The sequence below is a fragment of the Pelodiscus sinensis genome, chromosome 5 (assembly GCF_052426305.1).
Source record: "Pelodiscus sinensis isolate ZL-2025 chromosome 5, ASM5242630v1, whole genome shotgun sequence".
NCBI lineage: Eukaryota > Metazoa > Chordata > Testudines > Trionychidae > Pelodiscus > Pelodiscus sinensis.
In genome coordinates, this window is record NC_143056.1 from 102831308 (window position 1) to 102856589 (window position 25282).

The window sequence follows — 25282 nt, forward strand, 5'->3', positions numbered from 1 at the left end:
TAGTAGTCCATGGACCACACTTTGTGAACCACTGATCTACTGGACGGAATTGGACCTGCTCAAGTTTACAAAACTGCTCCTCAGGTTAGGATTACAGACCTGTGTTTGTAGCCAGAAGGATCAGGGGATCTCTTCTCCAGGTGGCTGTGGGTGACTTTGCATCATGTTTTTAGTTTACCCAACTGGAAATATTTATGAGAGTCTCATTAGGTAACTTACAGTGTGTTTTTTTTCCTTTATACTCTAACCAAAATGCAAACTAAGTATAAACAAACACAAGTAAAATGATTGCAGACAGTCAAGACTGAATTGTTTCAGGTTGAATGAGTACGAAGAATTCAGTCTTAAAAATAGCATTCAAGGATTCCTTACATCAGCATTTAGTTTAATTTAGTTTTCCCACTTCCATGAGGGTAGAAAGGGATATCTTTTTTATTCACTGCACACTGTAGTATCTCTGCTCCCAATCTATCATATACCATGCCTATAATTCTGTGTGGAGGGCTTCAGACATGCCCAGGACTCAGCCCAGCACAATTCCATTATCTCTCACTTAGCCTAAAATATGTCCCTCAATCTGACAGAACACGGTTTAACTACATGGAGAGAAAACTCCGTAGCAGTAATGTATCGACTTTGATCCATTTGTGCTTGGTAGCTTTAGATGCTGTCTGTCCTCTCTGGTTTGATCCATGTGGCACATCTAAACAACCTAAAGTTAGGAATTCTAGCATACTCTTCAGATCTATAGTCATGGTTTGTTATATAATGTGGAGTCTCTGCACACAACTGTGTCTTTGACAATGTTAGGAGCAAGATAAAGCAAATTCTGGCATATATATCACTTAAAAAGGAATTTAAAACAAAACAGTTCAATCCTAACTACTAACATCCAAAGGCTCTCATGAATTTTATGTATTGTCCTTATTCTGTGAAATAGCTACAAAGATAACTAGGGCTGCATCAGAGGATGGGGTGGTTCAATAGAATAAATCATAGAATCATAGAATATTAGGACTGGAAGGGTCCTCGAGAGGTCATCGAGTCCAGTTCCCTGCCCTCATGGCAGGAGCCAGTACTGTCTAGACCAGTGGTCTCCAACCTTTTTACGCCCATGATCACTTTTTAAATGTCAGAACAAGCCAAGATCTACCCCATCCTTCCCCCAAGACTCGACCCCTTCCTTGAACCCCCGCCCTCTCTGTTCTCCTCTCCATCACTTGCTATCCCTGGCCCTTATACACTCTCAGGGTATGGCTACACTGCTTCTTTTTTTCCCGATTCTTCTGTAGGAAGAGGTTTTTCCAACTTTTGGCCTGTCTAGACTGGGCCAAATGTCAGAAAAACACCCTTCTTTTGGAAGCCCCCTTTTTCTTCGTGGAATACATGGGGTTGCTGAAAGAGCATGTTTGCTCTTCCTCTAGAAAAAGCGGAAGAACAAACACGTCCCTGGATGCAGAAGAGGTTTTCTGGGATACCGCTGGTATCCCAGAAAAATACTCCTGCAGTCTATCCGTACCCTCACTGGATTGAGACAAGAGGTTTGGGCTCTGGGGTGGGAATGAGGGATTTGGGTGTGGGAAGGGCTGAGAGGTGCAAGTTCTGGGAAGGAATCTGGATGCAAGAGGAGGTGGAAAAGGGAATACTGGCTTGGGGAGGAGGCTCCAAGCTGAGGTCAGGTGGAGGGTTGGGGTACTGAGCAAGCCACAGGCTTGTGGATGTGAGGGTGCAGGATTTTGGGTTGGGATATGTGAGGGGCTCAGGGCAGCAAGGTTGGGAGTATGATGGGCTCAGGACACAGATTTGCAGTGTGTGGATGATGCAGAAGTGCTGTGGCAGAAGACTGAGGCTGTGGGGATGCAGGAGTTTGGGGATGTGAGAGGCTCAGGACAGGTGGTTCCAGTGTATGAGAGGCTCAAACTTGCGGTTGCGGGGGCAGTACAAGAGTGTTATGATGCTTCAGTCAGATGGGGGCTTAGCCCCAATGGGGGGTTTGTTGGCCAGGCTTTATTTTTAAATAAAATATTATGTCAACACAAAGTTTCAGCGTTGTCTTTATTTATGAGACTGGCAAGGAACCTGTTTTGAGTAAGGGGTCACTAACCCACAGAAAGGACAGTTGGGGCCACACAAGTGAGATGCAAAAAAAAAAAAAACCCTCCTCCAAACCCTCCCCAAGTCTCACTAATGTGGCCCCAACTGTGCAGGTGAGAGCAGGGGACATGGTACTGGGGAAGGGTGCTCGGGACAGGGACGGGATGCCAGTGGGGGCAGAGTGCCAGTAGGGACAGGGTGCCAGTGGGTGCTGAAGCAGGGGACAGGGTGCTGCAGCAGGGGACAGGGTGTTGGTGGGACTAGGGGACAGGCTGATGGTGCAGGTAGCAGGATGCCAGTGGGTGATGCAGCAGGAGACAGGGTGTCGGTGGGGGCAGGAAACAGGAAGTCCCCGGCACTCGCCTCCTCCAAGGATACCTAACCCCTCCCACTCACAGGGGAAGCACATCCCGGTACGCTGCCTGCTCCGGGGACTCCTAGCCCCTCACCGCGCCCCCGCAGAGGAGGGAACTCCGCGCATTTCTTCTCCAGGGACTCCTTCCCCTCCCAGCCCCACAGGAAGTCACCTGCATGTGACAGACCTGGGTCTGGTACTGCACCGGCTGTTTGGGGGAGGGGGAACAGCCAGCGCACTTCCTGAAACCCTGGAAGTGGCACACAGCTGCGGGACTTCCAGCCACCCTCCAGGAAGCCGGCACTACCTCCACTGTCACTGGAGGTAAACAGTGGGGCTTCTTGGGGGTGGAAGGAAATGGGGGGGGCTGAACACCTCACGACCTACTGGTCGGGCCCTCCCAATCGACCAGTCGATCGCGATAGACAGGTTGGTGACCACGGGTCTAGACCATCCCTGATAGATGTTTATTTAACCTGCTCTTAAATATCTCCAGAGATGGCGATTCCACAACCTCCCTAGAAAATTTATTCCAGTGTTTAACCACCCTGACAGTTAGGAAGGTTTTCCTAATGTCCAACCTAAACCTCCCTTGCTGTAGTTTGAACCTATTGCTTCTTGTTCTATCCTCAGAGACCAAGGAGAACAATTTTTCTCCCTCCTCCTTATAACACCCTTTCAGATACCTGAAAACTGCTATCATGTCCCCTCTCAATCTTTTCTTTTCCAAACTAAACAAGCCCAATTCTTTCAGTCTTCCTTCATAGATCATGTTCTCTAGACCTTTAATCATTCTTGTTGCTCTTCTCTGGATCTTCTCTAATTTCTCCACATCTTCCTTGAAATGTGGTGTCCAGAACTGGACAAGGTTTCAAGGAGTTACTACTATTAATACAAATCCTTCACGCAGCACTGTAAATTCTAGTTTACAAATGTTGGGCCTCATTCTGTGCTAATTTATGCACTTGGGGTTGCACAGGTGAGAAGTTCTGATGTACTAGACACATAACATGAGTCATTTATAAGGAGGCTGCCATAAATTACAAACAATGGCTACACTTAGGAGACTCCACGAAGGCTTGACCTATGTGGTGGTGGTTGTGGGAATGTGCTAATTGCTATTACAGCATCTCTGAGCCTTCTGGTCAGAGGATTCAAGTGTTGATTTGAGTCCTCTCTATGTAAAATCCTGGCAGACTGTTTTATTGCAACCCTTAGATGGTGCTGCCTCCAATAAAGATGGTGAATTCAAGAACCATAATTCTTTACTCTATGATAAACTGCACTGGTAATCCTGAGCCAAGTCAGTAATACCAGTCCCCTGCATGTTAAAAATGTATTCAAAGTTTGGCACCAGCATATTCGTGTTCACCTTCTCCCCCTCTATTCCTCACCCAACTCAGATTTTTTTTCCTAAGAAAATATGCCCTTTCTTTAAAATAATGTACTGATTTTAAAGTGCCTAGAGCTAGAAGAGGCTTTTGGGGCTAAAACTAAACCACCAGAATAACAACTTGTTCCACTTGAACAGGCTCCAAATTGTTTAGTTCTAAGAAATGTTTAAATTTAATTTAAAACATACATTCAGAGTAAAATCAACTGACAATGTCCACTCTTCAATGTTGCTTTCGCTGTTCAAGACTGACTATCCTACAATAAATTATTTGAATAATTACAAAATTCACAAACACTAATATGATGACTGCCACCCTAAGGATCTCTCAAAATTCATGTGTGTATCTCATGAGGAAATCCCTGTAAGCAAAATTTAAAAATAAATGTTAGCTCTGCACAGCATGGTCTCAGGAACCAATACAAGAACTAATCTGACTCTGCATTTGCTCTGCGAAAGCTTTGTAGATCTCTACATCAGATGTTGTGGAGTAAGATGTTGGGTGATGTAGCTCAGAGGAAAATCTCATATCTTTGAGATACTACACACCCCATAAAAATCAAAGATGCTATAAAAGATACTCACTTTTCTCTTTCCCCTTTTAACCAAAAGTTCCATCTGTGGCCAGTCCCACACGAGGCAGGTCCAGACGAGAAAACATTCAGGTAGAGTTCTCCTACCTACAGATTCAGATGCCTGAGCTTTGGCTAATTATCTCATTGATCTAAATGCCATGTTACATGAAGGGCTGGCAATCAGTCTATTTCCAGAGTGCCCCCTTGATTGTCTATCCCGTAACAGTGATGTTGTTAGGCTAATTTCTGACTGGCTTTCCTTTTAGCCAGTCTTGCAAGTACAGTAAAACTCCAATTGTCCGGCACTCCTGATAGTCTGGCACCAACTGAAACCCGAAAGTGCTCCAGCCAGCCGGACAATTGGAGCTCCTGTGAGCCCAAGCATGCTCACGGGCCGGGAAATGGAAAAGGAGGAGAGGGGAAGGGGATTATACCCCTGTGACGGGTCTGCCGGGACCCACAGTGCGTCCGGCAGAGAGGCGGGGGCAGCAGGGAACAGTGTGGTGATGGGCGAACCCTCTGCCGTTTTGCAGGGAGCCGAGGGAAGGCTTGTGCAGCCGCTGGTGACAGGCCAGCTGGGGCTGCAAGCGGTGGCGGAGGAGAGTGGGCGAGGCAAGGGGTGGCGCTGCGGGACCAACCCAGCAGCACCCAGCTGCTCTGCTCCGCTACTTCCCCACGTCCACCACTGCCGCCCCAGCTGGCCTGTCACCAGTGGCTGCACGGGGCTTCTCCCTCCTCCCTGCAAAATGGCAGAGGGTTCGCCCCCGCCCCGCCGTGCCATTCCCCGCCGGTCGTAGTGCGGGTCCTAGCAGACCTGTCACAGCCCCCCACTGGAGTACCTTCTGATACTCCGGCATATCTGATAATCCGGCATCCCCTGGGCCAGATTATCAGAAGTCTACTGTACAAGGTACTCTTTTTGCTGTTCATGTCTCTCTCATGTTGAAAGACTGAATTAGGGTCTCCCACGGTTACTCCTCTCCCACTTGCACAGATACAGACAGACATCATCTTTCTATCCAAGTGCAAGAAGATGGACATCGTACCCAAAGGACTGAAAGTGAACAATCCATTAAGATCAACATACTGCACTGACTACAGTGAAAGACTCTGCCTCACACTATCCAAGAAATTAAGAAATCACCTGATAAGTATTTTATACAAGAAACAGAAAACCATCAAGAATGACATTTCTAACTTAGATCATCTCATCTCAAGACAAACATCCACACCGTCTGACACCTTACAAGACTTTTGTTCCACCAGACAAGAAATCTACTATACACACTTCTATTCCCTACAACAAAGAAAAGACAATAAATTTTCTAACCTGCTCCATACCACTGGCTACAACAGCAACTGCCTCAACCCACCGGATAATATTGTTAACCTCTCCAGCTACAAACTCAATCCAGCAGAAGAGTCTGTCTTGTCCCGGGGTCTCTCTTTCTGCCCCACGTCCCCCACAAACTGGATACAATTTTGTGGTGACCTTGAGGCTTTTTTTCGCCGCCTCCGTCTCTGAGAATATTTCCAAACCACCAATGAACATCAATCTGACCTACCGGATCCCACCTATCAACACCAAAGGAAAAATAATTCTATATGGACTCCCCCTGATGGTCGGAATTACAATCTGGATTTCTATATACACAGCTTCCGCAACAATGCACAGACTGACATTATTCGCAAACGACAACAAGTGACACACAATCTTAGCCGCGCCGAACACCATGCCATCCAGAGTCTCAAAAACAACCTGGACATTATAATCAAACCAGCTGACAAAGGGGGTGCTGTGGTCATTATGAATAAGGCCGACTATAACCAGGAGGCAACCAGACAACTCTCCAATACCACATTTTACAAACCTCTCCCCTCTGATCCCACCTTGGAATACCAAAAGAAACTACACTGTCTCCTTAAAAGCCTCCCCACAGCTACTCGGGAACAAATCCACACAGAAACACCTTCTGACCCCCGACCAGGATTGTTCTATCTGCTTCCCAAGATCCATAAACCTGGGCACCCCGGACGTCCCATCATCTCTGGTATTGGCACGCTCACTACTGGTCTATCCAGCTATGTAGACTCTCTTCTCAAACCCTTCGCAACCAACACCCCCAGCTATCTCTGAGACACTACTGACTTCCTAAGGAAACTACAAAACATCGATAACCTCCCCAATAACACCATCCTTGCCACCATGGATGTAGAAGCTCTATATACCAACATCCCCCATGAAGACGGATTACAAGCAATTAGAAACACTATCCCAGAGGACACCACTGCCAACCTGATAGCAGACCTATGTAACTTTGTTCTCACCCAAAGTTCTGGAGAACAACTTATACCTCCAGATCAGCGGCACAGCCATGGGTACACACATGGCCCCACAGTATGCTAACATCTTTATGGCTGACCTAGAACAACGTTTCCTCAACTCCCGTCCCCTTTCACCCCTTCTCTATCTACGGTACATCGATGACATCTTTATGATCTGGACACATGGCCAAGAAACACTGGAGATATTCCACAGAGATTTCAACAACCTACACCCCACCATCAACCTCAGCCTGGACCATTCTACACGAGAGATCCACTTCCTGGACACCACAGTACAAATCAACAATGGAAAATTAGACACCACTCTCTACAGAAAACCCACCGACTCATACAGTTACCTACATGCTTCCAGCTCCCATCCAGAACACACCACACGATCCATCGTCTATAGCCAAGCCCTTCGATACAACCGCATCTGCTCTAATCCCACTGACAAAGACCAGAAGCTTCAGGATCTCTACCAAGCATTTATAAACCTCAACTACCCACCCGGAGAAATAAAAAAGCAAATTGAAAGAGCCAGACGAATACCTAGAAACCATCTACTTCAAGACAGACCCAAGAAAACCAACAATAGAACACCACTTGTCATCACCTACAACCCCCAACTTAAACCTGTCCAACACATTATCAATAAATTACAGCCTATACTAGAACAGGATACCATACTCCAAGAGGCTCTGGGAGACAGACCCATAGTCTCCTATAGACAACCACCTAACCTCAAGAGGATTCTTACCAACAACCACAGGACATACCACACTAATACCAACCCTGGTACCTTCCCCTGCAACAAACCCCGTTGCCAGCTTTGTCCACATATTCATTCTGCTGATACCATTATTGGACCTAACCAAGTGAGTTATAAGATCAAGAACACATATTCCTGCGCATCCAGAAATATAATCTATGCTATCATGTGCCGAAAGTGTCCGTCTGCTATGTACATTGGACAAACATCTCAGACACTTTGCCAAAGGATCAATGCCCACAAAACAGATATCAGACAAGATCACAAAGAAAAACCAGTTTCTTGCCATTTTAACCAGAAAGGTCACTCTCTCAATGACTTAATCACCTGCATTCTGCTACAAAGACCTTTTACATCTGCACTTGAAAGAGAATCCTCTGAACTGTCATTCATGTTAAAATTCGACTCTCTCCGGGAAGGAATGAACAAATGCGCAAACCCATTACCAAGATAGCTTCCCCAATTATCACCTCTAATACCATTAGCTCACAGACGTCCCACTCTCCCCACCTCTAATATCATCAATTCACAGACACTTACCTTCCTTCCTCCCCCCCCCCCCCCCCCGGCATCCCCCTCCTGTTCTGAAATTTGATTTGCCCTTTTCATATGTTTTCATTTTTTTAATTGTATCCTTTGGTATATGTGGTTGTGCCTATTTTCTTCCACTATTTGATCTGAGGAAGTGGGTCTGGCCCACGAAAGCTCATCATCTAATAAACCATCTTGTTAGTCTTTAAAGTGCTACATTGTCCTGCATTTTGCTTCCTCTCCCACTGTTACTCCTCTTTGATATGTCCCTCTTCCTTGAGACACTCATTAAAAGCATGTGCCCCTAAACTGGGACATTGATGTCTTTTGAAAAACCAAATCACTCTCCACTTTCCATGGGTAACGCCGTCCCAAAGAAAGTGGTTATTAGGGCCATGTCAGGATTTGCAGCCCCCAATACTGGGGTTTGGAAAGCTGCCAATGCCAGGTGGCAAGAAAGGAGAAATCTCCTCAGCAGTTTCATACAGAGATTATCAAAAAGATCCTCATACAGGCTGTCTGTTATAAGACTTAAAAGCCGGTGGGGTTCGGACTGTGGCATCCTTGCTCCTGAATGGACTTCTGCTGAACTAGAAAAGAGTTTGGACCTGTAGCATTTCTAAGAGGGACCACAGTTACTGCAATGTATGACTTCAAAAGGAAGTGTGCTTTTTCCACTCCGATCACTATCTCTCAGGGTTTTCCACATATCCATTGGCTCTCAAATTTTTGGTACTGCAGACCTACCTCACTAACACAGTTTTAGCTTGCTCTACCCAATGTTACAAACTAACTGTTTAAGAATAGCTTATTGCAACCAGTTATCTGCAATTACAGGATCTCAGGTTAAAGTACTGACATTAACCCAGGAGGAAAAAAAGGGGCTGAACTTGTATAAATCTCATTCAACACATTTTAGTTCAAGAGAGTTTGTATTATTCTAGTGCTGATACATTCCACTAAGCTCAAAAAGGAATTCCTCCCATTCCCAAAGTGTGTGCCTTTATATCAACCTATTTTTAATATTTACATTTTCATAAACAGAAAAATGGCTCTGATTTCCATTTTGCATCATTAGGAATGGATGCTGAGTGATGCTAGACTCAGATTCCTGAGATTAACATGGCACCTTACCATGCAGTAAGTTAGTCTCTGGTTGGCGCAGAGTGAGAGAGAATTCAGATGGAAACTCTGCTCTACAGATAAGTACCAAATATTGCAAAACCTGTTGAGCAATTGGCACAGAACTGATCTGACATTCTGCTTCACAATAAAAGGGTTATATAGGGCTTTTTGCATCTGTTTTGCATAACTAAGTAGAGGGAAAAGTCCAGTATACCAAAGAGAAAGAAGGGATAACACTTCTAAGATGAACTCCCAAATGTTAGCCTGCTCGCCTTGGTGCACAATTCTGTAGCAATTCTCCTTTGGAGTACATTATACACAGTCAGTGGAGGCAATCAGTATTTGTGCCATGTATAATTCCTTAACCCACAGCTAAACTGCTTCCTACTGTCTTCTCCCACCTGTTTCACAGGTAGAGCCCATTATTTTAAAAGCAGGGTTGTTTATTTCTTACACTGTCCTTAAAGGTGGAAGCTGCCAGTAGGGAGGGGAAAAAAACCCTTTTCTAGCTCATGGACCTCTCTCTCCCAATTCCTGGTTAAAGAAGCATTTAATCCTGAGAGACCAAGGTACAAAAATTAAACTGGTCTCCCATGTGGCAGAGCAGAGCACAACTGCTCCCGAGGTCACAAAGTCAGCTCCACTTTCTTCATATTTAAGGACAGAAATTATATTGTGCAACCTGCCTTCCTGAATACACACAGCATGATGATGCAATACAAGGAACAATCACAGGATTGCAAGAATGTTTTCAGGCAGATTTGTTTACACTCTAAGTATCTGAAATAGTAACTGTCATAATAGGTATCCTATCTCTGGTGCATTTTGCATATGTTGCTGTGAGACAGAAAATACAAGAGTACATCTTTGTACAATGATTGCAACAACAGATGAACAAACATGCCACCTGATTCCCCACATTTTTTATTTCATCACTCCAAATACCTTATTCACATTCAAATATATTTAATAGCATAGAAACTATAAGATAATAATGTCTTTTAAAGAAGCAGTAACTCATATGGAAACTTTTGAATTAATATAAAAAAGAATCGTTAACAGGTTAGTATTGTTTAATTAAACTATTCACCTAATAGTTTTCTCATGACAGACACCTAGACAGAGAACTAGAAGGATGCTGACCTCCACTGTCACATAAACCTTATAGAATAGGGCTTTTTGCTGTGGATTAGCTGTGAGATCCATTTGAAGTTCCATTAATATTAGTATGGTGCTTTGGAGATGAAAAAGTATCATTATGAATCTTGCAATATTCTATTTGCCTAGGCAGAGTATTTGTATTTGACGAGTGACTAAAATACTACGAGGTTTTTCATTAACATCCTAGTAAGGATAGGCTCATGGCTTTTGTGCCTGGACTATTAAAATCTATATAATAGTTTTGCAGGTTGCAATATATTCTTATAACTTTACCACCGAATTTAGTAATCTTTGCAGAATATGTAAACAGCTTTGTAACATTTTTAATAAAACTATGAATACATTTGTCTAGTAGCTTTGTTTCCTACACAGATATATTTGCTTCATCACTTAAGATCTCTTTATAGGATAATTGATTTTTTTAATTTAAAAAATTAAATAAACTATTTTTCCTATTAAACGCAAAGGCCATCTTTGCTACCTTATGGATAAGCTAATAACAATGATAGTAAAGTATTTCATGTCTACAGGCACTATCGCACTTAATGACTATTCTGAATTACTTTTATATCATCCCCAAAGTGCTAACAAATATATATTAATGTATTTGCATTTCAGACGAGTGAAAAAAACCACACTTGATCAAATTAATTCCAGGTATAACTCCACTGATTTCAGGGTTGTTTCACCAGGGATGAATTAGAGTTGTATTTTTACAGCAAAACCTCTGAAGCCTTCATTCTTCTTATATTTCCAAAACCATCTTAGCCAGATCAGAGACAAGTGCATGCAAGTATCCTGCCAATAAGTGAGTTAAGAGGAATCACTACAAGTACCTAAAGTGTCAACAGAAAAAGATCAACAACTACAAACACGGCCAATGCTCTCTAGGGCACATCTACACTACGAGATAAGGCTGAATCTATGGGTTGATTTCCACCCGATTTTGTGAAGTTGAAGGTCTGTGTCCTCACTGCAGGGAAGAACAGAATGAAATCCGAAGTAGAGTGTCCCCATTAGGGAGCCTACCATTGATCCAGGGAGCAAGGCACCATGGGCAGCTTTGCATTCTGGGCTATGCTCCTGGTGCCCGCTGGGTCCAAAACTCTGCAGTGGGTGGTTAGGGGCTCATGTCTCCAGAATCTCATAAGGCGCTTATCTAGTCCTCCCCCCTTGCATGTTACCCTGGTTTCCCACGCAGATGCCTGTGAAGGGGCTCACCCTTTTGTGAGCATCCCTTTGTGGCTGAGGGCGAGTCTGCAATTCCTCTGCCTGGCTGTTCTCAGGCGGTGGAGGTGTCCCAGAATGCTCTTCATCAGTAGCCTGAGACTTCTTACCCCCTGTTGTGATGAATGCTCTTCATCAGTAGGCTTCTTCTTACCCCCTGTTGTGACTGCTGTGAATTGGCAGGGGTGCAGGCCCACCCACTCCTCTAGGTCCTGGCCCAGAGACCCTTGTAAGTAGCAGCTGCCTGCCGCATATCAATAGAGTCTGTTGTTGTCACATTCCCTGGGCCACTTCCCCAGCCCTTTCTCCTGGAACTTTGCAGTTGAGTTCTCCCTGGACCCTGTCCAGGGTTCTGCAAGGTGTTGCTATTTAACGACTAGTCTTCAGCCACTGGACCTGGGTTCTGCCCAGGTCTGAAGTCCAGCTCCCACTTGGAGCTGTCCAAAGTGCTGTTGTCCCTCTCTCCCCCCTCCCCCCCCTTTTCCCCCCACCCCGCACCCCTTAGGTCTGCTTGGTGGCACTCTAGCAACGAACTGCCAGGCCCTGGCCCATCAGCTTCTTTTATATCCACTTGCTGGGCCCTGATTGGCTGCCAGAGAAGCAGCCACTCTACTTGGAGGACCTCTTTTCTAATCTTCTCCCTGGGGCAGGTTGCAGCAAAGCGTCAGGCGTCATCCACCCTGTCACAATGCCATATCAGCACAAGCATGGGGCCAGTTGGCAGGAAAGCACTGTCAAGCTCATGTATGTCGTGGTGCACCGAATGGCACTGGATTTAGATATAGGCATGTAAGCGACTAGTCAACTACCTGGTGCTAGGGGGACCCAGCTTAAAAGGGAGTGTAGGGATAGGGGAGGCAGAGGTACAGGGAGGGGAAATGGTGCAAGTGGGAACTGAAGCAGTCCCCGCTCACGCCAAGTCCCAACTGCTGCACCTCTGCCTTTCAAATGTAGTAGGAGCCCCATAGGATCCTGCTTCAGTCCCTGCTCGCCCCGTGTTCCCTGCTGCGCCTCTGCCATTTAAATGTATGAAGAACCTCCTGTAGTTCTTATACATTTAAGGGGCAGAAGTGCAGCAGGGATAGCAAGTGCTCCACCCCCATTTATCAGCTAACCAAAATTTAACAGCTCTACTTTGACAGCATATGCCTGTTGCTCCACCAGGAAGAGGACAAGGACAAAAAAATGTTGTATGGAGGCACTGCTTGGCTAGGCATGGTACTCACTCTAGTGCACCTGCCAGACAATCCTCTGGACACAGTGCAACTCTAGTTCTGCCACCGTGAGACAAGCTCATACTGGTGGGACTACAATGTGATGCAGACATGGGATGATCAGCAGTGGCTGCAGAACTTCCACATGCAGAAGGCCAGATTCTTGGAAGTGTGCAAATGGCTTTCTCCTGCCCAGAAGCACTAGAATACCTGAATAAGACACTCTCTGACCACAGATAATTGTATGGCAACAGCCCTCGAGAAACTTGCAACACCAGGCAGCTACCGATCAGTCGAGAATCAGCTCGGAGTGAGGAAATCTATGACTGCGGTTGTTGTCATACAAGTAGCAAAGGCCATCAATAACATTCTGCTACGGAGGATTGCGACTCTAGGGAACATGGGCACTATACTGGATGGCTTTGCCGCAATGGGCTTCCCTAACAGAGGTGGTACCATAGACACCATGCACATCTCCATCTTGGTCCTCAAACACCTTGCCATGGAGTACATCAACTGCAAAGGGTACTTCTATATGGTGCTGCAGGCACACGTGGATCACAAGGGCTGTTTCACTGACATCAATGTGGGATGGCCAGGAAAGGTGCATGATGTGCACATCTTTAGGAACTTCTGCCTCTTCCAAAAGATGCACACTGGAACTTCTTTCCCCAACTGGATAATCAGAGTTGGAGAGGTGGAAATGCCAATAGTGATCCCAGCCTGCCCCTTGCTTCCATGACTCATGAAGTCCTATAAGTGCAGCCTGGACCCTATCAAAAAGGAGTTCAACACAGGCTAAGCAAGTGCAGAATGGTGGTGGAATGTGCCTTTGCATATTTGAAGAGGAGGTTCAGGACTCTCCTGACTTGGTTAGACCTCAGTGAACGAAACATTCCCTTTATGGTGGCAGCATGTTGTGTGCTCCATAAACTATATGGGTATGTCTACACTAAAGCACTAATTCGAACTAACTTAATTTGAATTAGTTAATTCGAACTAAGCTAATTTGAACTAACGCATCTAGAACTAAAAACTAATTCGAATTAGCATTTTGTTAATTCGAACTACCATGTCCAGATTGAGTGGACCCTGAACGGAGGTTAAGGATGGCTGGAAGCAGTGCCAGCAGGGCATCAGATTAGGATTTAGAGCGTGGAGCTGCTGTCTCAGGCTAGCCGAGGGCTGTGCTTAAAGGGACCCCACCCCCACCCCGGAGAGACAGTTCTCAGGGTTCCCCGCTCGCTTGTCTAACTCGATGAGGGACAGCAAAGCAGTCCTGGCTTGGAGTGCCCTGAATGCCCACACTCGGCACATCACAGCACTCAGCCATCAGCCCAGCTGCACTTGCCGCAGGCTGCCATCCGGAGGGGGGGGTCAATCGGGGGGCTGCAGGAGAGCTTCCACCCCAAGGAGACCGCAGAGTCACCCCAGTCCTCCTCATCGGGGGCTCGTACCCCATTCCTCCCTCACTTCCTTCCACTTACTCCTCCCTAGCCCCCCTTCCTGATGTACTAAATAAAGGACACGTGTGTTCAAAAATAGAAACTCTCTTTATTTAACAAAACTCGGGGAGACTGGGAAAAGGAGGTGGGAGAGGGGAAGAGAGAGGGTGGGAGAGGGGAGGAGGAAACCTGGGAGGAGGGAGCTGGAAGGGGGAAGCCAGGGGAAGGAGGAGGGGAAGTATCAAAATATGGTACGCCATATCTTCAGTACTGTGTACAGATGTGGTCTCCTCATGCCAGAAAAGATATTTTGGCCTTGGAAAAGGTTCAGAAAATGGCCACTAAAATGATCAGGGGTTTGGAACGGTCCCATATGAAGAGAGGCTAAAGAGACTGGGACTTTTCAGCTTAGAAAAGAGGAGACTGAGGGGGGATATGATAGAGGTCTATAAAAGCATGAGTGGTGTGGAGAGGGTTCATAAAGAAAAGTTCCCATAATAGAAGGACTAGAGGACACCAAATGAAATTAATGGGTAGCAGGCTTCAAACTAATAACAGAAAGTTCTTCTTCACAAAGCAAATAGTCAACCTGTGGAACTCCTTGCTGCAGGAGGCTGTGAAGGCTACAACTAGAACAGAGTTTAAAGAGAAGTTAGATAAAGTCATGGAGGTTGGGTCCATGGAATACTATTAGCCAGGGGGTAGAAATGGTGTCCCTGGCCTCTGTTTGTGGAAGGCTGTAGATGGATGGCACGAGTCAAATATCTTGGTCATTGTCTTCGGTCCATCCCCTCCACGGTCCCTAGGGTTGGCCGCTGTCGGCAGACAGGCTACTGGGCTAGATGGACCTTTGGTCTGACCCAGTACGGCCATTCTTATGTTTTTATGTTCTAAGCTCAGGGCTCAGAGTCAGGGGTCTTACTGGACTACTTTGATTTTCATGCAAACCTGCTCCTGGGTGGCCAGGCTGGCAGCTATCCTGCCCTAGACGGCCACTTTCCTGTGCCTAGTGCGGAGGTCATGCATGAGGTCCACGATGTCCGCACTAGACCAGACGGGCGCCCACCTCTTGCGGCCCCGGGCAGGCCTCCAGCCTGGTCCCAGGAAGAGGGGGAGGGCTGGGTGGCAGCGGGTGGCTGGCTCGTGCCGTGCCAGGTGCAGGGCCTGCTGGCTGGGTGCTGGCAGGCTTGCACCTGGCACGGGCACCATAGCCAGACCGTACTCCTTTAAGGGCTCCCGGGGCCGGGAGGGGGGCAGACAAGTTTCCCTGGTTTGGCCCAGAGTGGCCACCAGGTCAAGCTGGGGAGGGCTAGCCTCCCACTAGTTCGAATTAAGTGGCTACACAGCCCTTAATTCGAACTACTTAATTCGAACTAGGCGTTAGTCCTCGTAGAATGAGGTTTACCTAGTTCGAATTAAGCACTCCGGTAGTTCGAATTACGTTTGAACTAGCGGTTTGTATGTGTAGCGCCTATTACAATTAATTCGAACTAACATCTGTTAGTTCGAATTAACTTTGTAGTGTAGACATACCCTATGAGAGCAAGGGGAAAATATTTCTGTAAAGACAAAGGAGATGTGCTCTGTGCAAGCCCAAATGTTGCTTTAAAGCAGCACTTTACAGCAGGTGCTGAGACTTCTCAGGGAAGTATGGGAATGAACTCGATCCCGAGGCAGACATGGCAAAGGGCCAGCCCCGGCAGGAACCTGCAGGCGGGTGGGGAGTGGCAGCAGAAGGTAGCTTACCACTCTGTCCAGCACATGCCAGATCTGGCACACATGGCTTCCCGGGACAGTGCTACTTTCCCAGCCAGGGCAGGAGCCTGCAGATGGGAGGGGGCTAGGGGAATATGTGTCCAGCACATGTGACCTCCCAGGGATAGTATTAGTAGGTTCCCCTCCTCCCTCGTGCAGGTTGCCATGCGAGATATCAGTCTTCTCTGAATCACACAGAGTGATTAGGAGCGGATACTGACCGAATGTGGCCAGAAACCTGGGCTTTATCTTGCAAAGCTTTTCGGTTCAATCGTGCCAGACCACTTACTGGTGACTTGGTGTGGGAAAGTGTTTTACTCCGGAGGACAGAATAAGGCAGGCCTCCCAAAAACCCTTGTGAAAAGAATTAAAGAGTTCCTATGAGAGAGCTCCATGGAGCTGTGCAGGCAGGACTCCCGCTCCATCTGCAGATAGATAAACAAGCTGTTCTGGCCCCCCCCCCATGCTGCGTAGGCACAGCGCATGCCACACACCTCACACCTTTAACTCGCTTGTAGTTAGACAAACTGTATGTGGAAGATAATGTACAGTTTCACTGTATGTGAAAGATAATGTAGAATCAAATGAAATAAAAATATTAAGTGAATCAACATGTTCCATAGAATCGCTATAGATAGAAATTCCATGCTCCAATAATAAGAAATTAGCAGGAGGGATATATTACCGACCACCTGACCAGGACCGTGATACTGACATTGCTGAGGGAGATTAGAGAGGCTACCAAAAAAGAGAACTCTATAATAATGGGGGATTTTAATTACCCCCATATTGACTGGATACATGTCACCTCAGGAAGAGAAGCGGAAATAAAATTTCTCAATGGCTTAAATGACTGCTTCTTGGAGCAGCTAGTGCAGGAACCCACAAGGGGAGAGGCAATTCTCGATTTAGTCCTGAGTGGAGTGCAGGATCAGGTCCAGGATAAAACCGTTACAGGACCGCTTGGGAATAGTGACCATAATATAACATTCAACATTCCTGTGGTGGGAAGAACACCTCAGCAGTCCAGCACCCTGGCATTTAATTTCAAAAAGGGGAATTACACAAAAATGAGGAGGTTTGTTAAACAGAAATTAAAAGGCACAGTGACTAGAGCCAAATCCCTGAAAGCTGCATGGAAACTTTTTAAAGACACCATAATAGAGGCCCAACTTAAATGTATACCCCACATTAAAAAACATAGCAAGAGACCTAAAAAAGAGTCACCGTGGCTTAACCACCATGTAAAAGAAGCAGTGAGGGACAAAAAGGTATCTTTTAAGAAGTGGAAGTCCAATCCTAGTGAGATAAATAGAAAGGAACATAAACACTGTCAAATCAAGTGTACACATGTAATAAGAAAAGCAAAAAAAGATTTTGAGGAACAGCTAGCCAAAAACTCAAAAAGAAATAACAAAATGTTTTTTAAGTACATTAGAGGCAGGAAGCCTGCTAAAAAGCCCGTGGGTCCCCTAGATGATCGAGCTATAAAAGGAGCAATCAAGGACGATAAAGCCATTGTGGAGAAACTAAATGATTTCTTTGCTTCAGTCTTCACGGCTGAGGATGTTGGGGAGATTCCTGAATCTGCACCGTCCTTTGTGGGTGATGAATCTGAGGAACTGTCCCGGATTGAAGTGTCATTAGAGGAGGTTTTGGAACAAATAGAAAAACTTAATGTTAACAAATCTCCGGGACCGGATGGCATTCATCCAAGGGTTCTAAAAGAACTTAAATGGGAAATTGCTGAGCTATTATTATCTGTGGTTTGTAACCTATCCTTTAAATCGGCTTCCGTACCTAATGACTGGAAGGTAGCCAACGTGACACCAATATTTAAAAAGGGCTCTAGAGGCGATCCTGGCAATTACAGACCGGTAAGTCTAACTTCAGTACCGGGCAAATTAGTCGAAACAATAGTAAAGAATAAAATTGTGAATCATGTAGAAGAACATAATTTGTTGGACAAAAGTCAACATGGTTTCTGTAAAGGGAAATCCTGTCTTACTAATCTATTAGAGTTCTTTGAAGGGGTTAACAAACATGCGGAAAAGGGGGATCCAGTAGATATAGTATACTTGGATTTTCAGAAAGCCTTTGACAAGGTCCCTCACCAAAGGCTCTTGTGTAAATTACATGGCCATGGGATAAGAGGGAAGGTCCTTTCTTGGATTGAGAACTGGCTAAAAGACAGGAAACAAAGGGTAGGAATAAATGGTAAATTTTCAGATTGGAGAGGGGTAACTAGTGGTGTACCCCAAGGGTCAGTCCTGGGACCAATCCTTTTCAACTTATTCATAAATGATCTGGAGAAAGGGGTAAGCAGTCACGTAGTAAAGTTTGCAGATGATACCAAACTGTTTAGGATAGTCAAGACAGAAGCAGACTGTGAGGGACTCCAAAAAGATTTCACCAAACTGAGTGATTGGGCAACAAAATGGCAAATGAAATTTAATGTGGATAAGTGTAAAGTAATGCACATCGGGAAAAATAACCCCAACTATACGTACAGTATGATGGGGGCTAATTTGGCTACGACAAATCAGGAAAGAGATCTTGGAGTTCTCGTGGACAGTTCTCTGAAAACTTCCACACAGTGTGCAGCGGCGGTCAAAAAGGCAAATAGGATGCTAGGAATTATTAGGAAAGGGATAGAAAATAAGACCCAGAACATCTTACTGCCCCTGTATAAAACTATGGTACACCCAAATCTTGAATACTGTGTACAGATGTGGTCTCCTCACCTCAAAAAAGATATTTTGGCCTTGGAAAGGGTTCAGAAAAGGGCAACTAAAATGATTAGGGGTTTGGAACGGGTCCCATATGAGGAGAGGCTAAAGAGACTGGGACTTTTCAGTTTAGAAAAGAGGAGACTGAGGGGGGATATGATAGAGGTCTATAAAATCATGAGTGGTGTGGAGAGGGCTGATAAAGAAAAGTTATTTATTAGTTCCCATAATAGAAGAACTAGAGGACACCAAATGAAATTAATGGGTAGCAGGTTTAAAACTAATAAAATGAAGTTCTTCTTCACACAGCGTGTTGTCAACCTGTGGAACTCCTTGCCAGAGGAGGCGGTGAAGGCTAGGACTATAATAGAGTTTAAAGAGAAGCTAGATAATTTCATGGAGGTTAGGTCCATAAAAGGCTATTAGCCAGGGGATAAAATGGTGTCCTTGGCCTCTGTTTGTCAGAGGCTGGAGAGGGATGGCAGGAGACAAATCGCTTGATCATTGTCTTCGGTCAACCCTCTCTGGGGTACCTGGTGCTGGCCACTGTCGGTAGACAGGATACTGGGCTAGATGGACCTTTGGTCTGACCCAGTACGGCCGTTCTTATGTTCTTATGTTATGTTCTTATGTTCTTATGTACAAAGCTAGTGAACTAACCAGAAGTGCCCTTCCCAGGGTTGGTGCTGGACTGGGAGACATCCTGGGATGAGGGGACAGCTCCTGGCTTTTGTCAATCACTGGCTGACTAGTCTCCTCGGGTATGTCTACACTACCCTCCTAGTTCGAACTAGGAGGGCAATGTAGGCATACCGCACTTGCAAATGAAGCCCGGGATCTGAATTTCCCGGGCTTCATTTGCATAAACTGGGCGCCGCCATTTTTAAATCCCTGCTCGTTCGAACCCCGTGCAGCGCGGCTACACGGGGCACGGACTAGGTAGTTCGGAGTAGGCTTCCTAGTCCGAACTACCATTACTCCTCGTGGAATGAGGAGCTTCATTTCCCGGGCTTCATTTGCAAGTGCGGTATGCCTACATTACCCCGCTAGTTCGAACTAGCGGGGTAGTGTAGACATACCCCTCCTTCTCTTTCTCCTGCCCCTCGGCCCCCATGGTGTCCTCCAGGCTGACAACAGGCGTGTCTTGGACGGACTCCACAAGCACACTGGGAATACTGGTTGCCCCCTTCCCATGACATCCAGCTGGTCTTAGATGTGGCATGTGTGAGCTGCTGCACCAGACCATCCACTCTCCTCCTTCCCCTTATGGTAGGACTGGCACAGCTCCTTGATTTTCACTCTGAACTGCTGGGTATCCCTTGGAATAGTCTCTAGCCCCCATGCAACTTGCAATCCTGCCGTAAATCTTGGCATTCTGCTTGCTGGTTCAGAGATCAGTGGGGATGGCTTCATCTCCCCACACCTCGATAAGGACCAAGATCTCTTGGACACTCCATGCTGGAGCTCTTTTGTGCCCCTGGGAACTGGAGCCCATGGGAGTAGAAGTCCTCAAAGTTGTCGCACTTTTGGTCAGATTACTCAAAAGTCATCGCCACGTACTGCTCACTCACAGATGGGGTCACCACACGGCCAAACAGGAAAGGTCCTTCTATTGTTACCAGGCCTTTTTTAGCTCGGCAGGAGAGCAATAGCATTGCCAGAGCAGACAGCTGCAGGAAGCTTCGCGGAGGCCAACAGTGTCAATTTTCCAGCAGCACTGTAGTCACACTACTGTAATTTCAACCATGCAAGGTTGGGAATAGCTTTACTCCTCGTGAAAAGCAGGAGTACTGAAACTGACTTCTGCGGCCCTTCAGGTCAATGTGACAGGCATTGTAGTGTGGATGCATCACTTAGAAAATTGACTGTATGGGGAAAAGTCGATGTAAAAGTCCTAATGTAAACCAGGCCTAATGGACTATGGATTTTATTGAGTTTTAGAACAGAAAGTTACGAATTCATAACTATTTATGGGAGGGGAAATAAATCCTGCAGTGTCACACTTCCTCTTTCTAACAAAAAATCTTTCTAGTAGTGAAGACCCAACATGACAAATGTAAGCAATGTGGGTATAAAAGTAGCCTGTTTCTTCCTTGCTTATTTCTTCCAAAAGTGAGCAGCAGCTGGTTCTCAGCAATTTTCAGAGTGATGTACTCCATCCTAGATCAGACTTTGTTATTCACTTCCATTTTTCAACCATAGCACTTTCCATCATTGAGGACAAAAGATGTAACTCTGAGTGGCACCATCCTGCAGAAACCATCTTCTCTATTTCTTTGGTCATTATTGGCCAATCTCTTTTAGGTATGTCCTGACCAATATTACTGGCATGAACTCTAATCAACAAGTCTTCATATTTTACCCAATTATTTCCTTAAGTCACAGTTCAGGAGTTTCTAATGCTTTGTTGCATGGTTTCAATGATGGAGTGTTGGGGCTTAAAGCAGCTAAGATAGAATCAAGATATAACAGAAGACATCACTGTTTCTATGCATTTCGCAGTTCTTTTCTCTGTGTAGCCTCTGGATCTGCAGTAGTGAGAGGCCAAATCTTCTTCCCAACCCAAACCACTTCTCCTTCCAACCCAAACCACACAGTCCTAAAATCTTCCTTTGTGGGCTGCAATAGCCAGAGAAGTTCTCTGATACTCTTGATCCATTCCCATGGGCTACTTTCATGGAAGGGCCATAGTAGAGGGAGAATGACCTGGGAACGGCTTTGTCCCACTTCTTCTAAAATAATCACAAATGTGTGGGAGAACAACTGAAGAAAACCAAGTTATATTCGCAAAACACAGAAGCCAGGGATATCCCTCAATGCTTGACATAGAACTCACACTGCACATTTCTTTCTTCACAGAAGACAATTCTCACATACCTCCACTGCAGGTATGGGATTTACAAAAACCAGGAGTACCTGCACACACCCCTACAGTCAAAATAAGAAAGCAAGGAACTCACACCCAATCACATTAATTAGCTCCACTCGTAACAATTGCTCAAGATAATTACAAAAAGATCCGTGAAGCAATTCTGCCTTCTGCTGAAACTAAAATGTCTTATTAAATCTATAGTGGCAACAGATTCCTCCCTTCTTAAAAATATACCTTTTTGGAAAAGCAAAATTACAATTGCACTAACTTGAGCCCATGACAAAGAGATCATTACATTTGTCTTTATAGAAAATCATATTTGTTCTAGTATCTACATTTAAAGGTAATTTCAGACAGAAAATGAAATGGTACTATCTTGACCTTTTGTCTGGCATGGTTCATGAGTCACTGACACATTACAAAATGCCCCAGCCCTGTGGAATCTTAGAAATATTGTAATGTCTTTCTCGTAAGAGAAATAAACTTGGTATGCCACTAAAAGGCATTAAATTATTTTCATTATGCCACACAGAATCTAAAACACTTCTGCTGTTTTGATTTCAAAATCCTTGGAGAACAATTATGTTCTTATGGCCATAAGACTCTATTATAAAGTCCTCAGGAACCTAGCATGGCTTCAATAAATCCTCAAAACACTACAAAGCAGTTACTCAGCTTGAAGAATGAAAACATGAGTTCATCCACTAAAAAAGTCAGGATGCAAATATCAGAAATATAGTATTCTGCATTTCCTAACATTTCTTCTTCAAAATTATAGCAACATTTTAAATCAACAGATGTACTTAATTTTCATATCAAATTAATGTGAAACACATTTTATTTAGGATTTGTAATTATATTCAAAATAACAGTTTTACATTGTATATAATGACAGATGATGCCGATATTGTTTAATGTATTTATTGTCAACTAACTATGCCTATGTATTGCATAGATGGTTTTCTATAATATAATTAGTACTCTTTCGGCATTTAGGATTCAGTACAATTGTCTTATCAAACCTACATTCACATATCATACGTACAAATGTATGAATTTTCATTAAAACACAAAAATTCACATTACTGATCCATTTCTTTCTGCAGAAGGGAATCTTACAAGACAAAAAAATACATTTCAGTAGTCATTACAATAAATTATCTATGGATTATGGGACCCTGATTTTAAAAAAGGAGCCAACATTATTTTTGGCATATTTTGGTGTCCACATCTGAGTAGTCTTGAACTATAAATATATAACAAACATATTTGCAAGTATATCTCTAAGTCATTCCACAGAAAGTGCAACCTGTTCATTAAACTGATTTTCATCCTTTTTTAAAGAGTGACAACAAAAAGCCTTTCAATCAAAATAGAAGGAAATAACAGGTGAAGGGGGAATAATGAGGAGAAAAACTGTATTCTTAGATTAAAAAAAAAAATCCAGCAGGAAACCAAAGGCCTAGAAACTTTCTGCCAACAGCAGCTGAGATGCTTCATCACAAGTCTATTTTTCCAGACATTATGTTTCATTTGGCTGCAAGGGTCACATGACAGCTGCAAACTAACGCCTTAAGGTTTGTTTCTGCCTCGCTGTGACACTGACAGGCTGTGAGAGACTCCCAACACCACAGAAAGACATTTTCCCCTTGTTTCCATTACATCATCCAACTAGTACTGGGGGAGGGGGCACAGCTGGTGGCAGCTGCAGTGCCATCTGCTTTCTCCTGACAGTGCCTGCTAGTTTACTCTGTAGGTTCCTACTGATATTAATGGAGAAGGGACTGTGTTAAAGACACAACATGCCATTATGTGACATATTTACAATTATTTAGGAACAAATTACTCCAAGGATCAAGAAAGCTGCATCCATGTGTCAGATAGACTCCTGATCATTTTTAACAGTAACAGTACACAAACACAACCACCAAAACACTCCCTGATTGATAAAAACGTAAAGTGCACAGGAACAAACCACCATCTGCTTTTTATAGCCGGAAGAGCCAAAACTAAAACTCTGCAATCAGCAATATTTGCAAAAGTTTAAACAAAAAAATAAGCAGGAGGCCAAACTAATTCTCCAAAGTCAGAGTTTAGCTAAAGGAAACTGGAAAGACAAAACTAAACAACAGGGAAAATGTGCCAAGATGTCCATATTCTCAGATGGGCTATATTTACAAAACACTGTTAGAACATCATACACTTTATAGTAGTTCATAAAGAGAAAAAGAGATAAAGACCTTGCATCACTCTCTGAGAGGACTGTGAAAGCGACAAGAACTTTATCACTTCTGTATTAACGTGCTCTAATTCCTAATGATTGTTCAAGTTGATTTTATTTTACTGTAGTATTTATTGCAAATTGAAGAGTGCTTACCACTATTATTTATGCACAAGGAACCCCATTTAAAACCTTTTAAACACTCTTATTCAGCCACATTGTAGATACAGCTGCAGAATTGCAAATATATCTTTTCTACCAATCGCTGAGATCTGGAGAGATCAGTAACTGAATGCTCTGGAACTTCCTTAACTTCATTTGGGGTCTATCTGATTTACAATTGTGTATCTGGAGATAAGAATCTAGTCTTTTGTCTATATACAGCTTTGGCTGTGTTGCTTCTCATTGGACAATTATTTCAAAGGGTTACATTTTCACTACTTACCATACATTTTGCCTTCATCTGATAAGATGATTTTTCTCCTCCCACATGGAGGATAGATAGCTAGAGCCTCCTGAAAGCTCTGTTCAATGTCAGGGCTCCAGACACCTTCTGCATCATTGTCAATAGGTTTATCTGCCGAGTCACTCATTCTTTCAATGTCTTCGGCAGGGCTTTCGCTGCCGCTCCAGCTGCTGGGCTCAATGATGGTGGCTGGGGTCTCCAAGCCTAAGCCTGGAGTCTTAAAGAAAATAAACCTAAAAACAAACAAACAAACAAAAAGATATTGAAGATGTGGAACTTAACACAAACATTCTTTGCCTACAACCATTCTTTGCCTAAGGTAACTTGCACAGAACTTGCCAGCAACGGGCCCGGTAGTGATGAGCAATTGTGATTACGGAGTTTGTAAAAAAACAACAAAAAGTAAAATACAAGCACAATTCTATCCTGAACCATTTGTAGAACTGAATATCTTGAAACAAAAGCAAGGAGGCACGCTTCATTTTTTCTGCCCTACTGCATATAGGAACAGGGCATCAGGTTACTTTTTATGAAGTATAACTTGGTAAATACCTAATGCAAAAAAACCTGTTGTATGTAATATATTTAATTTGGATTTACATTGGAAGCCTTAAAATAATGGTGCTTATCCTCAGATGGTACAAATTGCTGTCACTGCACCAATTTCAATGGAAGTGTTTGCCCCAATGAGAATCCAGCACATTAAACCTAAAAATAATAAACATGTTAAATAAAACAAAACAAATTTATTCCAGATTATCAATGGCATCAGGAAAACAGCACCAGAAATGAAATCAGCCCAGTATGGTTAACTGGACATACTAACATGTTTAGATCCTACCAAATGAATAACAAGAGTCTGAACAATACATAAGGTGAAATCTTTAAAAAAATAATAATACCAAGGAAAGGAGAAACTACAGAAGACATTACACATTTCATCTATGTTTTTAAAAGTCTTTGCCATGGGACTACAGCAGAACAAAAATTACAAGCTTCAAGTTGCTGAATCAGTTTAATAA

General features: G+C 44.2%; 1 protein-coding gene across 4 annotated transcripts in view; it reads right to left on the reverse strand.

The window, feature by feature from the left end:
* Positions 1-25282, reverse strand: part of TEAD1 (TEA domain transcription factor 1) — a 298964-nt gene that overhangs the window by 193611 nt on the left and 80071 nt on the right. For all 4 annotated transcript variants that reach the window (XM_006117420.5, XM_006117422.5, XM_075927867.2 and 1 more), the window contains exon 3: positions 24240-24493. In XM_006117420.5, coding sequence (XP_006117482.2) covers positions 24240-24387 — 148 coding nt within the window. In that variant the 5' untranslated portion in view covers positions 24388-24493. The remainder of the gene's footprint in view (positions 1-24239; positions 24494-25282) is intronic.